The sequence below is a fragment of the Brachyistius frenatus genome, unplaced genomic scaffold (genome assembly GCF_029030835.1).
Source record: "Brachyistius frenatus isolate BFR_SWC_R1_liver_20210118 unplaced genomic scaffold, ASM2903083v1 Contig_37, whole genome shotgun sequence".
NCBI lineage: Eukaryota > Metazoa > Chordata > Actinopteri > Embiotocidae > Brachyistius > Brachyistius frenatus.
Window position 1 is genome coordinate 3,182,060 of NW_027210636.1, and position 16,969 is coordinate 3,199,028.

Genomic DNA, 16,969 nt, shown 5'->3' on the forward strand with positions numbered 1-16,969 from the left:
AGCAAAACTACATTATATTATTATATATCATCATATTAGTTATGACAATACCAAAATACGAATATTGTAAAAAGCCTGTTAGGTCACTATTAACCACCAAAGTACCTGTACAATATCACAGAAATAGCTTCCACTGGTTGTGTCGAAACATAAATAAATATAAAGGCTGTAAACATAAAGAAACACAAATAATAACGTTTTACCTGATGAAATTAATCAGTAGCACATTTAAGTTTGTTAGGAGGGTAAATTGAATACTTGTTTAATTAAAAGCAGGTCTTTCTTTTTAAGTTGAATTTCATTTTTTACCAACATTTATCTGTTTTTTTACTACATCACGATTACCGGCCGGAGGTCCTCGAGTTGAGGCACCTTTTTGGAATATTTCCTCCGGCACATATTCGCGCGTCTCTCCGTGCATTTCCTTTTGCCCCGCAGAGAGAGGGGGACACCCCGGGCCCTCTGCTGTCAGCGGGCAGCTGCTCGCTTCCTCTCCTCCGTACTCAGGGATTTACACTAATATTTAGATAGGATAAGGTTTTATACGTGGAGTGCGCCGCCTGGGTCCCCATAGCTTCAGTCACGCAACACCAACGTGATAATCATTGTATGTTAATGATCAGTGGAATAAGCTGTGATTTATTATCTGTTAAATGATGTGAGCGAGTAATTCTTTTTTTTTTTTTCTTCTTTTTTTTTTTTTTAATCAGCCCTATCGGGGCACAAGACAGGCTCGTTAAATTTAAGACATGGAGAAATAAATATCTCCAAAACACAAGCGTAGAGACATCAACGGAGATGACGGTGCTGTTTTATTGTGCAGCTGGGAGAAGCAGAGGGGGAAGCGGAAAGATGGGGGACAAGATGAGAGCGCGCGCCCACAGATGATGACCTAATCACATCTCTGTTTACTAATAACACAAAATAGCAGCCACCGAGCCTTGGAATTTGCGATATCTGTGCCATGTAATGAGGCATGAGCCTGAGTTTTTAGTTTGGCGATTTGTCATGTTACCACAACAGGACGCACAGGACCACACAGGTCTCTCCTGCACGAAGACAAGCCGCAGATTGCGGCGCAAAAGACAACAGGAACGCAATCAGCAACATGGCGCGGTGTGTGACCGAATGTGTCAGAAACACAGAGACCGATTTACAATCAAAACCGATGCATGTTTGTAATATTCGTCTGAGGAAACGTTTGTGGATTTATTATAGCGCGTAAAAAGCGCACGCCGCATGACAGCAGGGGGTCTCCGGGTTAGCCTGCAGTAGCCTGTCGGTTCTGGAAATACAGTATGAGCACTGGCTCAGAATACGAGACAATCAACAGAAAACGACGCAGGACGATGATGGGCATCCTTTCTAATTGTCCCGGAAGTATGTGCAAAAAAAAAAAAGGTTTTAAGTTTTATTTAAATAATAGAAAATCTGTAAAAACGTAAATTGCAGCCTGTCAGAGTCGCCGTTTCAAATTTAAAAAAAAAAGGAAAAAAGTACAGCTTTAAGGGGAGAATTACTCCAAAATCCCAGAAAATATACTTTTGCCTTGCATTAATCAACCAGAATAAACAACGAAATAAAATGTCACATTACTCCACGTCAGCAGGGCCATACAGTCGTAGCTCCACGTGGGCAATTTGAGCACGTTTGGACCACAAGAATTAAAAAAAAAAAAAATTTAAATCAAGAAGATGTTCTCCAGAATCATCAGAATAGATGCTGAACTCCATCAAATTTAAAGAGACGTCCCTAACCACCATTCCAAGGCTGTTTCCCTCTATATGGACTATACGAAGGTCTACAGTTTTTAAATGTCATTTCATTGAATTAAGCATAACAGTAAACGTCTAATATTCTCAATCTTGGATAAATACTAAATAATGTATCACATTTCCAATAAAAACGAACAAGCAGAAGCTGAAATGACATTGTGAGACGAGCTGTAGTTATTGTCTATGCGAGGTACTGTACGTCCACCCTGTTCTGCATCCATCAGTAACGGCGTTCGGGCCTGAAAGCTCTAATCAGTGAGAACTGCTCACATACTTTGCTCACTTTGTCTAGTTGTTGTCAGGTTTGCGCCTTATGCAGGATAGAGTGCGCAGTGGGCGGACAGCAAAGGGGCTTAAAATAAAGTCCAAGATGTGCGTTAAAAATCATAAAACTCAATTTTACCAGCTAAAGTGGCTTCAATGTATGGACGAAAAAAAAAAACGCTACTATATATGGTAGTATGCGTTCAAATGTGACTGTTGAACTTCATAAAAAGTTGGCAGGTATTTTTTTTTTTGACGCTGCACAGATTAGGCTATTTATTTTTTTACGTATAGGAAGTGGATGCATTTGCATTGCTATGACTCCTTAACGTGCCTTTTTTTTTTTTTTTTTTTTGCTCAGTGAATACTTTTATTTATTGTATTTCGATTTAAAATTCCGCTCTGGATTGGAAGTCTGCTTTCACATGACTTCCCCCACGTTCATGTGAGAAAATGCAGTTTGTTGTTGGGAAAAAATTTTTTTTGTCATTTTTAATTTCTTCCAATAAATCGTCTAAAAATTCCTCTTTCTGTTCACAAGTGCAGTGCTGAATGCCTCCGCTGTGCTTTGGCCGCTGTCGAGGCCTGCGAGCGAATTCCAACACAGTCTCTTCCCATTTTGGTCTGCTCCTGTATTTTGTCTGTTATCACCTGAGTATTTACAAAGGAGGCTTCCGACTTGGCAATGATGAAGTGAGTCGGTATCGATGGCATCATATCTGATTAAAAAAAAAAAAAAAAAAAAAAGGCCAGCATTTACAGGGAGGAATACATCATGTGGGCGATGGTTTACACTGGTTTTGACTGCACCATGTGGGATTTCTTTTACAGAGGAACCGATGCGCAATGAGGAGTTTTCATACATTATGAATGACTATCCAGACTGCTGATAGTGTGAGTAGCAAAAAAAAAAAAAAAAAAAAAAAACAACCATATCTTTCTATCCATCTATCCATCTATGTATCTATCTATCCATCTGTCTATTGAGCATATTACAGTAGTTTATTGACGCCCGCAGCCTCCCACGGAGATACATCCAAAACAAACAGGACTAATGCTCTAACTGCTTTATCCCATTAGAACCCCGCTGCTGCTTTCACACTTAATTCAATGACTCCAGTGTAAATTAAACTCTATCCGCTCGCTATCGCAGCAACTTCCAACAAAACACATCTTGAGTTGCTTCACATTAAAGCTTGAACCCCGATAAGCTGAGAAGCACCCAAGCGATGCAGGAGGCGGGAGGAGGAGGAGGAGGAGGAGGAGAGGTCAAGTCCAGCTCCGGGCTCAAATGCCACGTGTGTTTCTCTCTTGTTTACTGACTGCAAGGAGGGTGTTTAGCTCAGTACAATATTTGTGTCTGCCTGTGCGTATAGCAAGGTGGCTAAAGGGTAAAAGATCTGCGTAAATCTGAGATAAATGACTGAATATGACGTCATGTTGCTTTGGAAAAGTGTAAATAAACAAGAAAGCAGATGGATGTTTGAATAAAACAACCACTAATGTATATAAGTCACATTAAAGTCTAGAATTAGTGAACCTTTTTAAAAAATAAAAAAAATAAAAATCTAATTTGTGCCACATTTTACTTGTATCCTGTTCACTTGGATAAATATAGTTGTTCTACTTGAATTAAACACCGTATTCTTATTTCTTTGCAATATTTGACTCAGAAAACATATAAAACAGACGCAAACACTGCGAATGAACTTGTTTTCTTTTGTGCGTTTCCAACCTTGTTTAAATAAAAATTACATTTTTAGACTCAACACTCGCGTAAAAGACTCAAACTTTATGTTTTTTGTTGTTGTTGTTTTTTTGCACTGCAAGCCTCTGATGTTCCAGGCGAACTGTTCCCGGCGGGAGAAGCCTGTCTGGGATTAGATGGCTGAAATGTGGAGACGCATATACAGTCCCATAATTTACTAGAAAAGTGGCGCTCTTTGAAGCCGGACATTTCAATGACGTTGGGAGTTCAATTCAAAATGACTGACAAGGTCTTATTGAAATAAAACATCCAGAGCAGAGCGCGGACACTTTTTTTTTTTTTTTTTTTTTCCTGGTTGTGCAGGGGGAGGCGTGGATCTCGCTCACTTCTTTTTTTTTTTTTTTTTTTTTTTTGACATTCTCGTAGCTGCAGTAGCTTCTCCTCAAGGCAGGACTCAGATGACACCACCCCGACAGCGACCGGAGGAGAAACAAGGGAAGCGTACTCTCAACTTCTCTGCGGATGAACTATGTTTTGACGCCGGGACGCGTTGAGGGCTTCGCCAAACGAATCTGAGCATCGACGAGCTTTTCTGCCTTTTCACATTAGCTGTGGGAATACTTTGAGGACTGAGCAACACCGAATCTCGCACCTACGGAGCGCCGGTGGCGGAATGTGAGCAACCCCGTTTCAGCGCATGTTCCTCTCCATTGTGCGCAGCCTTCTCCTGCTTTCTGTGCGGTTGAAAAGCGGCGGCGGAGGAGGAGGAGGAGGAGGAGGAGGAGGAGAAGGGACAGCTTTTAACGACTCCGATCCCCTGCCTATGGACGACGGCGGTCCCCTCTCTCCAAAGGCTAATGCTTTCAGTATTGCCTCTCTGATTTCGGCTGCAGAGCAAGCAGGAAACGCAGCGTTTGAGAAACAGAGCGCCGGCCTATACAAGCCAGACCTGCACAACCACAGTTCCTTTAAAATGCACTACAGCACTGTCACCCGGGAAATGGAAGGTAAATTCATTTGTTGATGCCCATAGAGCTGTTGCAGCATGTGTACATTACCCAAAATGACATAAAACCCTGAGGTTTGCTCGGTTCATCGACATTTTAAAACGTACAAATGCGCAAAAAAAAAAAAAAAAACACACACACACACATTGGTGCGTTGTTTGGAATGCATGGAAGGAATTATTGTTTTAAAAAAAAAACAACAAAAAAACTGGCACAGTTGGCCCATTATTAAAATAATGCAGATTCAATGATCGCCATCAGGGAGGACAAGTCTGCAAACAAAGTAGCCAGAGTGTGAAAAAAAAAAGGTTCCAATTCCAAAACCCTAAAGCGTTGCACCAATAGTCAACTTTAATTTGTGGCCAAGATCACAGATATTGAACATGAAGCCAAAAAAGAGGAGGGTTTCCACGGGCACCCCGTGCGTAATGGTAAAACAGACCATAATAACTATATGCAGCTCAGACGGGGGAGGGTGGGGGGGGGGGGTTGTATGCACAACCCCATACGTCTTTTTTTTGTCCATAACGAGAAAGCAACGGTCACCTGCTACCTGTTTGTTTGTTCATGCAAATCAATGTGTGTTTACCTTGTTAAGCGTTTACACTCCGCTCTGCCGGCCAGATCCTCTTTTGTTTGTTAACGGGGGTTGATGTGGGCGATACCCTTATCCAAAAGTTAAATGGGTGCCGGAAAGCCCATTAAAAAGGGGCGCACTTCTCTGTCAATCAGTCTCGTCCCAAGGCGAGGAAAAGGCACATTACCTGCAGTTCCTTATCTAAATAGAAATAAGAACCGGTTTTTATCGCAAAGGGGAGGCCCTCTGCGTCAGATAAGAGAGGAGACTGGGTTGCAGCGTAACACACTGCAGCAGCGCACAACAGAGGCCGCTCGCAGCGCGATCGATCCCAAGCAAACACCGATTCACGCGCGCTCGATGCTCGTTTTCTGCGAACAGATCAGAGATTGTTTCTTTTTTTTTTTTTTTTTTTTTTTTTTTTTTGTGTGTGTACCTCCGCGGCTTTTGGAAACATTTCGTCACTTTTCGGACGTCTGCTATTTTAGAATCCGGCAGCCTGTAGCATGCAGGCAGTGGATGCAAACTCAGGGACTAATGAACAACCGAGACGGAAACTTTTTAAACCAGAAGGGGTGCATTTGTGCCTGACGTCTTCATCTGGAGATCACTGAATCCCGCTTCTGCTTTTGCTATCTGTGTTTTAACCGATTGAAAGTAACAAGGCATATTCAGTAAATCCGGTTTTCTGGGATGATTTCAGCCATTTCCAGTCCGTGGCTGACGCAGCTGTCCCATTTTTGCGATGTTGCAGCCTTCACGACGAGCAGCCTGAGCAGCCTCAACACGCCGGGCGGCTACCACCTCTCCCCGTCCCCCGGGGACCCCTACAGCCAACATGAGTCCCACTTCGAGCCCTGCCCGGCCGCGCAGCACAACTACAACTACCCGGGATCGAACCCGGGCCAGGCCCCGCCGAGCGACACCGGGACTCCCAACTGCTCCTCGTCGTCCTCCAACTCCACGCCGAACAGCAAAACTTTAGTGAAGAAGAACCCAAAAGTTGCCAACATTAACGTGCAGCTGGAGATGAAAGCTTTATGGGACGAATTTAATCAGCTGGGGACGGAGATGATCGTGACCAAGGCTGGCAGGTGAGTGCACGTTACGCACGGGCAGCAAAAGTTACTTTTCTCCTCATGTCTTTATGGGTAGACCGAAAAAAAAAAAAAAAATCATACAGTGGAATATACTTTACTGTGGCACATAATATTACTCGATATCCTGATTAAAGGAAGAGTCATGTCACGAAAAGACCAAATTTACTACTACTTTTTTTTTTTTTTTTTTTAGCATTTAGGCTAAAGACACAAATCAAACATGCCGGATATTTATTTTGATCTCGTCGAACTGTTTTTAAATTATGAAATATATATATAATTTGATATATAAGAAACCAAAGTAATGGTAAATGCGTTGTTCTGATATTATTCTCCTGAAAATAACATTCATGGATCAATAACAGGCTATATATATATATATATATATATATATATATATATATATATATATGGGTGCACACGTTGGTGAAACTGCTCAGCATTGTTGAACAGTAAACACGAATCGTCATGTTGCTTTAATGCACATTAAGACCTATTATTAGTTTTAAAGCAATGAACAGTTGACCATTTGCTTTTATAAATAATAATAAATAATAAGACTTCATCTCTTTGTCTTTATAAAATACTCGACACGCTTCCAGCTGCTGGAGATAAAGACAAGGTCGAAATAGGCGTGTATGGATGCGTGTTCTTGTGTGCGTGTCAGCGATAAACACCGTGCAGATCTGATCCTGCTGCGTTTTTTTTTTATAGATCTAATGAGGATAGCTGGACTCTCGGCTCGTCGTGGCCTTTAATCTATGAGTACTTTACATGTGGGAACGGAGATCAGTTCCTGCGAAGCCGGTTAACAGTGCTGCTGTTCTGTTTGTTTTATTCGTGCCTTTTTACTTTATTTCCTCGTTATTGGCGCGTCTGGCTGCTTCGCGCCCTCCTCGGTCTCACAAGTCAATTTTGGTCACATAAACTACATAAATACACTGAATCTGTTTTTTTGTTTTTGTTTTTTTTGGACATTAATTAAATAACAATTTGATTAGATAGGTTGTTGTTTTTTTTAAACTAGAGAATTAATACTTTATTCTGCTTTGCCGGGACCAAATTCTTTCCAACTTTGACCTCTGACCCTTGCTGAGAGCCAATAAAATACATTCAGTCCACTGTTATTTTCGACCAGTGAACACAAAATTGTGATTGTGTATTATAATAATATAAGGAGACGTGAGGTAATTGCTTTAATCCTGAAAGTGAGGGTTGAGTTTCCCGCTCTGCCTGCCTGACAGGAGAAAGGAGATCTGCAGCAGAGCACTTTAAAGGCTCCTTCAGCCTCACCTAGCCACAACACTGACGTTAATTGAGCGTTGATTTTAGGATCCCTTTCACTGACTCGGCGGATTACTGAACTTTCAACTCATGTTCTTTGGGGTATATGGATCTGCTTTACACGCTGTGTGTAGTTCAAGGTGAAAAAAAAAAAAAGAAGTTTGAGTGCAGAGGCGGTGATCAAAACTTAAAAGCAAATTTTGCACAAGTGTTTCAGTCTAATTTCTGGAGCCAAAGCGCTGTTAGTAAATTAACAGAGGGAGGGGGGGGGGGGGGGGGGCACTGATTTATCATCATGCCTTTAAACGTTCAGAGTTGTTTGCATGAAAATCAATTCTGCATATTTTTTTTTGTTTTTTTTTTGCTCTCAATCCAGATGATAAAAAGCTCAAATCCACGACTGAACTCGCCAATGACTCTCACACCTGATCCTACACAAATAACGCGCGTGTGCACGTGTGTATTTACATGCGAGTGGGCCTTCGTGTATCTGGAGTTCATCAAAAGACCAGCAGAGACGTTAAAGTGCTCTGCCAGAAGTTTGAAAAGCGCAGCTAAAAGGCAACGAACGCACAACTCCGTTCAGATCAGGGAGAGTTTTATCCGGTTACGCACGAACGGAATCACGTCATTTTCAATTGCTTGAAGTCTCTGTCTTCTTGTAGCTTTAAAATTAAGCCCTACTAGGCCTGCAGCTACATCACGTCTTCATACAAAGGGAATGCTGTTTTTTAAAAAAAAAAATATATATATATATACTTTGGCACAACCATTTGCAGTCTTTTCTGAATTAATTCCATATAATTCAAATAATGAACACCGCCACACACACACACGCACACGCGCGCGCACACACACACACACACACACACACACACACTGATGATCCAGGTTTAGAAATGAGGCCATAACAGCTAGATGTGCACTAAATGACAGAATTAAAAACAATCTAAAAACCGTCCTGTTTTTTTCTTTGTTTTTTTTCTTTGTCAGGAGAATGTTTCCAACTTTCCAAGTGAAAATATTTGGGATGGATCCCATGGCTGACTACATGCTCCTGATGGACTTCCTGCCTGTAGATGACAAACGTTACAGGTAACTTTTAGTTTGTCCTCAGTCCAGACAGAACTGTAACACTGTGCTCCTGTGGAGGTTGTTTTTTTTTACTGAGGCGCACAAACCTGACCTGACACTATTAAATTTAACCAGCGAATTAAAAGAATGAACAAATATATACAATAATTTATGAGTATATAAATGCATGCACGTTATTAGTATAGTTATATATTTAGAGTATAACATAATTTCCATAATTACCCAGTTCGTACTAGAAATACGTTGAGAGCTAAATGTTGACATTCAAAAATAAAGTCAGTGTCACATTTGTCCTTTGCAGTGATAATGATCTATATTTCTATGCAGCCTTAGTTTGTCTTCACGTGCACATACATTTTGCAGGCGTTACAAATAGCTTATCACCTTGTGTCTTATGTGCTTTTATTTGTCCCTGCAGGTATGCTTTTCACAGCTCGTCGTGGCTGGTGGCGGGTAAAGCTGATCCCGCCACACCGGGCAGGGTCCATTACCACCCGGACTCTCCGGCCAAAGGCGCGCAGTGGATGAAGCAGATCGTCTCCTTTGATAAACTTAAATTAACTAACAACCTGCTGGACGACAACGGACATGTGAGTACACTGCAGGAAGCAAATGCGCGAGAAACAGATCGAATTTTGACCAGAAAAACAAACAGTACGAGTCCTTTATTCTCTAAAGTTTGCATGAAATGACAATATCATGTACCGACGGCTTTAAAAGGCACAATGCAAATTTTTTTTTGTTGTTGCAAAAATGAAGTTATTTAATTGGCTGTAATAATAGTAGAAATGCTAATTAAATATCGAGGAGCATAATAGTTGAATTATTATTGGCGGTTTCAGTTTGATTGACACTTTAAGAGGGTAAAATGCTGTAACCGTAATAATTATAACTTACTATTTAGACACAATAAGTGTCAACAGAACTGTTCAGGAATTGTTGAGCAATTTTATTCGCCCTCAAACTGATTGATACAAATGATTAAACACTAATAAAACTTTGATATTCTGACTAATAGTCGGATGTTGCCAAAAGCTTCTTTTCGCTCCGCACACGACGCTTTTTTTTTTATTATTATTTTTTTATTCCCAAACTGAACGACGGTTTAAGGAAGTGGAATATTTCACCACTGGAAATTCTTTCAGCCCCTTCTTCCACTCTGACTGAGTCCAACCTTGTCACCGCAATAGTTGAGAAATCGGAGGGAAACGGGAAATTTTCCGTTTTTTGGCGGGGTATAATTTAAGTAAATAATGAAAAGGATGAGACATAAATGGAGATGTGTCCAGAGAGTCCACCACGGGACGATAAAACGATTAGTTAACGTCGACATTATTACTCCAGGGCCTTGGAGGTGTTTACACGAGAGTTGGAAAATAACCTATTACACGCCGGTCGTTAGAAAAACATCAGTTTTAAACTGATCTGCATATTGCTGCATTTTGGAGCTTTTATTCTGCTTATGTCCAAAATCTTGGAGATTGTTGATGGTGTTTAAATCACCTCTAAAATATGTTGTAGGTACAAGTCCCCGTTTGATCTTCACCATATTATTTTAGTTTACTAAAATGTTGAGCTATCATTACTTTTGTATTTGGTTTTTTTTTTTGTTGTTGTTGTTGTTGTTTTTTTAATAATCAAGCACTCGTCCAAAATAGTCGTCCTCTGGAATTTAAGCTTTTAATCCTTCACCCCCCCCCCCCTCCCCTCCCTCCAGATCATCCTGAACTCCATGCACCGCTACCAGCCCAGGTTTCACGTGGTCTACGTGGATCCCCGCAAGGACAGCGAGAAGTACGCAGAGGAGAATTACAAAACCTTTGTTTTTGAGGAAACCCGTTTCACGGCGGTCACAGCCTACCAGAACCACCGGGTAAGCAGCTTCGGTAACCTCGTATTAAACTCACGTGGCCCTGATGCGCAGGAACGCAGGAGAGCCGCTGCGAATATTGTTGAAACGTTGGTGGGAATATTACTGCGATGCCGCGAGAAAAACAGCAGCGCAAGGCACATTCAAGTCAACTATTTATGAATAAATACAGATTTTCTTATTTTTTTTATTTGTCAAAAATGGGCAGTTTTTCTAACCGCGGCGCTAAATTGTGCGTCATCGTTAGTGAATGATTCAGTTCAGTTTTAGTTTTAGGGCTGCAGTCTCTTTCATGACGCCCTTTTTTGTGCGTAAATGTTGGTCTGCGCGCACAACGGTTTCCTTTTTCCTGCGTCGTCCCTGCTCTGTTTTCCATCAGCTTCTGCTCTGTTTAGATTCGCACATCAGTGCGTTCGTCGGTTATTCGGAGCGACTCCTAACGAGTGAAACGTTACAATAAAACTCGCTTCCTTTCAACAATTTCCCACCAGCAGTCCAAGAGTGTGGGAGTGGGCGCACTGATTGTAATATTGCCGTCACCACACGGTGTTCTGGCCAACAACAACAACAACAACAACAAAAAATGAAATAACTGAGGGACGTTAAATGTTACAGATTTTCCAAAGTGGAAGTTTTACTTTTAAACTCGAATGGGTCATTTGAGTCATTTTATAACGAGATGAATGAAATGGAGATACAATTATACAGGAATTCGATTTGAAAAGTAGTAAAATGATGACGGTGGTAATAAACCTATTGGACAAATATTTAAAAAAAAATGTATGATTGGTACTCTGCACTGACTGTATAGAAAACTGCACACAGGATGTTATGCAGCTGTAAATATTAAAGAAGAGTATAATAATAAAATCATTTTTAAAATTACAAATTGACAGTTTATAGATGTATCTGTTTTTGACTAAAAATGAAATGGACGTGATTCCTATACTGCTGTTTACTTAAATATTTGATTAAATCCCAACTCGTGTTAAAATGTGTCATTTAAGACAGAGCTACACCATCGCTGCAGTCTTTTCAGATAATCACGAGCAATGACTAAGTCGCAGCCACGTTGTGTTTGACGCTGAGGTTTATTTCATGTTGCCTCTTGCATTTCAGATTACGCAGCTGAAGATTGCCAGTAATCCCTTTGCAAAGGGCTTCAGGGACTGTGACCCAGAGGACTGGTGAGCATTTACACTCACGTATCACTGTCTTATTGGCATGTTTCCACCCGGTGGTAAAAAATGTACATCAGGTCTGAAAGCTGAGGCAAAAAATAGTTTTATTGTTGGTTTTAACTCACGCAGGTGGCAGGTGGGTGAAGTTTGTCACAGAAAAGAAAACCATGTCGCCGGGAATGTTAGAAATCACTGGATATTGTTTGAAAGTCAATCGACTGTGTTTTTCTGTCACTGATAAATTACCACACACTCGGAATTATCACCGTGGGGCGAAAACCCCACCCATCCGGTGAACTCAGACCAATGAAACAAACGCAGAGATTTTGTTCCAAAATGCTGTTTATCCAGCTCTGCAAAATACTCAAATTACTTTTCTCTTACGAGCATTAACTGAGCAGTTACACTCAAGTATACATGATGAGGTTCAAATCTGAGTCCCGTAACGGGTCCCTTCACATTTCATTGAACGTAAATTATGGTTCTGTCAATGTGTAAATGCTCATTACATGCATCGATGTGAAATCTTCAAATGCGCATTCGTCATTTTAATATATAATAAAGGAATTGTGCCCTTGACGTTCATTAAGTGAGTAACTGAATCCATTCTCCCTGCTGCAGGCCCAGGAATCACAGGCCAGGCTCTCTGCCAATAATGAGTGCCTTTGCCAGAACAAGAAACCCAATGTCATCTCCCCCTCAGCAGAACGGCACAGAGAAAGGTCTGCAGCTCGCTCTTTATTTCATTTCAAAACCAAAGCCTGCTGTCGAACATGCCCACAGTCACATTAAGTTATTCAGCATTTTAAAGTCATGTTTTACCCTCAAGTTGTTGGCTAACTTCACGTGTTTCCTTTATTTATTTCTATGCTTAACTGAAGTGCAGTGGAGCAGTCGCAGTAACGGGCCAAAGCTGGCTTTTAATTAAACATCACGTATCAGCCAGTCAGTGTCATCCACTGCCAACATAATAGAGGTTCTTATGCTGTAATAGAACCGACCACCGCTTCATAACGCAGAAAAAGATGAAATGAAAATGAGGTTTTCTTGACGTGATGATGACGGATGTATTCATTAGTTCAGTCATGATAATTTGATCAATTACGTGTTTATTAAATTGAGAGCTTTAGGTTGACATAAAAAAGTAAAAAAAAAAATCTGATACGCAGGAAGGAATTTCTTAACTATAGTCTCAAGTGAAAAGCTCATATTCAGAATTTATTTCGTAACGTTTTGAGTGAAATGCATAATTTTGTATGCATATTATTTTTATGATAAAAGATGATTTATAATTGCATTTTTCTGTGCAGACCTCTATCTCGAAAAATGATCAAAATACTGCATTCTCTTTGTAAATAAGATAATAAATGTAGGTATTACAGTCGGGAAATGAGAAATGATTGTGCAAATGTGTCTAGTGAAAATGATCAGTGGCTTTAAGCCCAAAACACCCGTTCAAAAACCTGCGCCTATCATAACAGTGTATTCATACAGCGGGAAAAATACACAACGTGCTGGTACAAAGTGTCCAAATGTCTCTGACTGTTCTCGTGTCTCCACAGAGGACAGCAGGCGGGAGTACGAGCGCGACCCCAGCGGCACACCGATACACGCCGACCCGGCTCACCAGCTCATGTCCCGGGTCCTCAGCCCCGCCCTGCCCGTCCCGGGGGGCCTCCACGCCGTCCCGCTGACCAGCGGCCGACCCAGCCCTCCGCACGACCTCCGGCCGGACCCCCACTCTCTACCCCCGGACACCCTGCACCACCACCCCTACAAGTACCCCACCACCTACGAACACTACCTGGGAGCCAAAACCAGGCCGTCGCCGTACCCGATACCCGGCATCAGAGGACACACGTACCACCACCACATGAACCCCGCCACAACTAACATGTACTCAGCCACCAGCGGGCCCTCTAACTACGACTACGGGCCCAGATAATGACTGTTGTCCACCCAACGAAGGCCGCACGGCGCTGTGGGAACGGAAACAGGCGGGAGAGGCAACACAATCCTGTCTATTGATGGCTTCTGCAACCTGAGGGGTGCGATCGCAGGCTGGAACACTCTCTGCTGGATAAACCCCGCCGTATTTATTTAAAGGAAATGCATCTGTGCGCTTAAGCTCGGGCACCTGCTCTAAGTCCTCCAAGAGGTCTGCTCTGACCTTTGAACTCTAATGGCGATAGCTCTACATCGGCCACCTCCTACCTGAGCGGTGCAGACATTGAGCCAGCAAACAGAGGAGACAGGAAGGACCTGTCCTCCACACGGACAATCACAGACTGGAATTGAATTCTTTTTTTTTTTTTTTTTTTTTTTTTTTTTTGTGTGTTGGATGCACTTTTTGATTTGCCTTTGTTTTTATTGCTTTCAAAAAAGCCATATGTTATATAGTCCATCAACTTTAGGTAGACGAGATGTTTGCATGTTGAGCTCACCAGAGAAGGTGTCGAAACACATCGAAATGTTTTTGTTTGAGGAAAGGAAAAAAAAAAAAAAAGAAAAAAAAAAAAAAAATGGAGATTTGATTTTGAAACGTTGTGAACATCTTGAGCCGCTCTGAGAAGCTTGTACCATGGCACTGACTTGCAGCAATTCAAAGTAAATAAATGAAGCAGAATGACTGTTCTGTATCTGTAAAATAAACATTAAATACTTGTAATTCATAAAAAAAAAAAAAAAAAAAAAGGTCTTTGTGCCAATCTTCCATTCAGATTCCCGTCTTGCTGTTGCACTGCTGAAGGGGGAGGGTTTCCAAAAAAGCACCCCAAAAAAAAGCAGCTTACCTCACTGATAGCATTGTTCGAGGTTCTCTGACCGGATTCGGCCTGTTGAAGTAGGTTGAGGTGTCCGCTGCTCCTGCCGGACCTGGAAGCTGTCAAAACATCAGACCACACTGTAGTTCAGATGTTGAAATCTGCACCTGGGTTTCTGAAAAACGCAGACACACGCAAAAACGCACTCATCAGTGATTCGCCCGACTTCAACACACACTTCCCTCTTTAGTTGTAATAAACCATGAGAGCTGTGGTCACGTTACAGACTGCAGTTGAGTTGATTAATGAATCAAATTTGATGCAAGACAGAATTTTAAAACGTCATTCTTGCAGAGAAATGTCTGCATAAATAAATTAAATACAAATGACTTATTGGACATTTTGAGCATTTTAGACCTCGTACTTGTGCGCAAATCATTTAATAAAACAATTATTTAAATATTGTAAATTCAGAATTTTGTGTTACCCAGCACAAAATTCCCAGAAAATATGACACACAAACTGGAAAGACGACAGCGCTAACATTTCCCTTCCCCCCCCCCCCGCCCAAAAGGATATCATTGCTCATATTTAATGGGACAGTCGGGCGATATTTTGAGAACGTGACCCTCCTCCTATCTGAACAGACATTTCCATGTCCTATTTGAAGTCCTGTGAGGAATGCTCTGTTGCTGAGGTTAATCTCGTTTTAGGGGGAAAAAAAAAAAGAGAAAAAGAGTCTGCTTTGGGATTTGAGCCTGTCACGATACAAAGGGGAAACATAACCTAATGATTCATTTCAATAATGTCTTTTTTCTTCCGTGAACCCGCCTGCCTGTGAGCAGAGAGCCGGGAAAAGGATGCCCGAGGGCGCCTGACCTCTGACTGTTTAATGGCTTGTAAAGGTGTCAAAGGTTAAATAATGTTTCCACTCATTTAAACTCAGGCTAATTGATTGTAGAGGGTTTTTTTGTTTTTGTTTGTGTGGGTGGTGACTAAAGCTTTGATTTACTCTGCAATGAAACTTTATGATGAAGACAATGACCAATGACAATTCATTTTAATCTTGCTAGCTACTTAGCCCTATCATAAAAGTTTTTATTTTGACTGGCGAACAATTTATAAAGCACTACTTTTTTTTTTTTTTTTTTTTTAGTTTATCAGTGTTAAAATACTTTCTTTTTTTTTTCTTTTTTACTTTGAATCATAATGAAGCCTTGTATAAACAGTTAAAAAAATATATATTATTATTTCCTAGCATCACAAATAGCCAACCTTTTCAGCGTAATATTTCATGTTGCTGTGCGTCTGATTGGGAACCGGTAGTCTGGAGATGTAAAACCTATCCTGGATGTGTCGAGGATCTGCTAGTCAGAAGCCGAGAAGCACCGCGAGACGATACCGGTTTATCCCTGCACCGCCGGGGGATCGCGGGGGGGGGGGGATGTGAGGTAAGAAGGGTCAAAAGGCTACTTTCAGTCCGATTATAGGTTTCACAGCACAGAGGACACATCAGTGAGACTGCTGGTGCACGTAATATTTAGTGGAACCAGTCTAAATAAGGATAACTGTGACTTCATGTCTGGAACCACAACAAGAAAACTTCCAGCAGTTCTATTTTCAGAGAATTACAGGAATATAATGAGTAACTTTATCCTTATTAATAGAAAAAAATATTTAATAGGACCTCGTGATTTCAATACCCACTACATACTTTAACTTAATTCAAAATATTAGTTCAACTGGATTTAAACGCATCAATATTCTTCATTAAATCCAACTCTGGAGCTTCCAGCATTAGAAGAACAGCTGAAGGTCGACTGTACGAGGGCTTCAATCAATTCACAACTAAGAAAGTGACGTAATAATAAATCTGTAAAGGAGAAAGTATGCACAGGCTTTACATAAACAATAACAGCATTACTGCTAAATTAATTAATAATCAGTTGAAAGGCCTGCCTTAAAACTGTTATTCAAGTAACATGTATTTTAGACTCCAAAGCACTGAAATAATAACTCTGTCTGTGTTATTATATGATTGGATTATTATTATTACAGATGCATTAACAAGCAGCATTTTACAAAATACAACTAATGTAAGTGACATTATAAACTTTTGGCTGATTTAACATAACAATACATCAGACTTCATAAGATCATCTTACTTGTACAATCTTAAAATAACTATGAACTAAAGTTTCTAAATAAATGCAGTGGCGTGAAAGACAATCTTACTCTCTGAATTGTAATGGCGCAGAATGTAAATGCAAACATTGAAAGTACAGGTATGTCATATTTGCTGCAGAACTCTATTGTTTGTTCACACAGTTTTCTTTTGACCTGCTA

General features: G+C 40.9%; 1 protein-coding gene across 2 annotated transcripts; it reads left to right on the forward strand.

Annotated features, from left to right (window-relative positions):
- The first annotated feature begins 4,226 nt into the window (after positions 1-4,226).
- tbx1 (T-box transcription factor 1) lies at positions 4,227-15,640 on the forward strand. Of its 2 annotated transcripts, none has more exons than XM_069701623.1 (8): positions 4,227-4,754; positions 6,035-6,425; positions 8,709-8,810; positions 9,229-9,400; positions 10,528-10,683; positions 11,800-11,867; positions 12,483-12,583; positions 13,424-15,640. In XM_069701623.1, exons 1-8 carry the CDS (start codon positions 4,445-4,447, stop codon positions 13,804-13,806), a joined length of 1,683 nt encoding a protein of 560 aa, XP_069557724.1. In that variant the 5' UTR covers positions 4,227-4,444; the 3' UTR covers positions 13,807-15,640. The 2 variants fall into 2 exon arrangements, with proteins under 2 accessions (XP_069557724.1, XP_069557725.1); XM_069701624.1 differs by having other exon boundaries at positions 6,086-6,425.
- The last annotated feature ends 1,329 nt before the right edge of the window (positions 15,641-16,969 follow it).

Bases quoted from the DNA above. Each gene is read 5' to 3' on its own strand.
- tbx1 (XM_069701623.1), top strand. From the start codon at position 4,445: ATGTTCCTCTCCATTGTGCGCAGCCTTCTCCTGCTTTCTGTGCGGTTG. The intron at 9,401-10,527 runs GTGAGTACACTG...CCCTCCCTCCAG, and splicing joins TGCTGGACGACAACGGACAT to ATCATCCTGAACTCCATGCA. The intron at 12,584-13,423 runs GTCTGCAGCTCG...GTGTCTCCACAG, and splicing joins GCAGAACGGCACAGAGAAAG to AGGACAGCAGGCGGGAGTAC.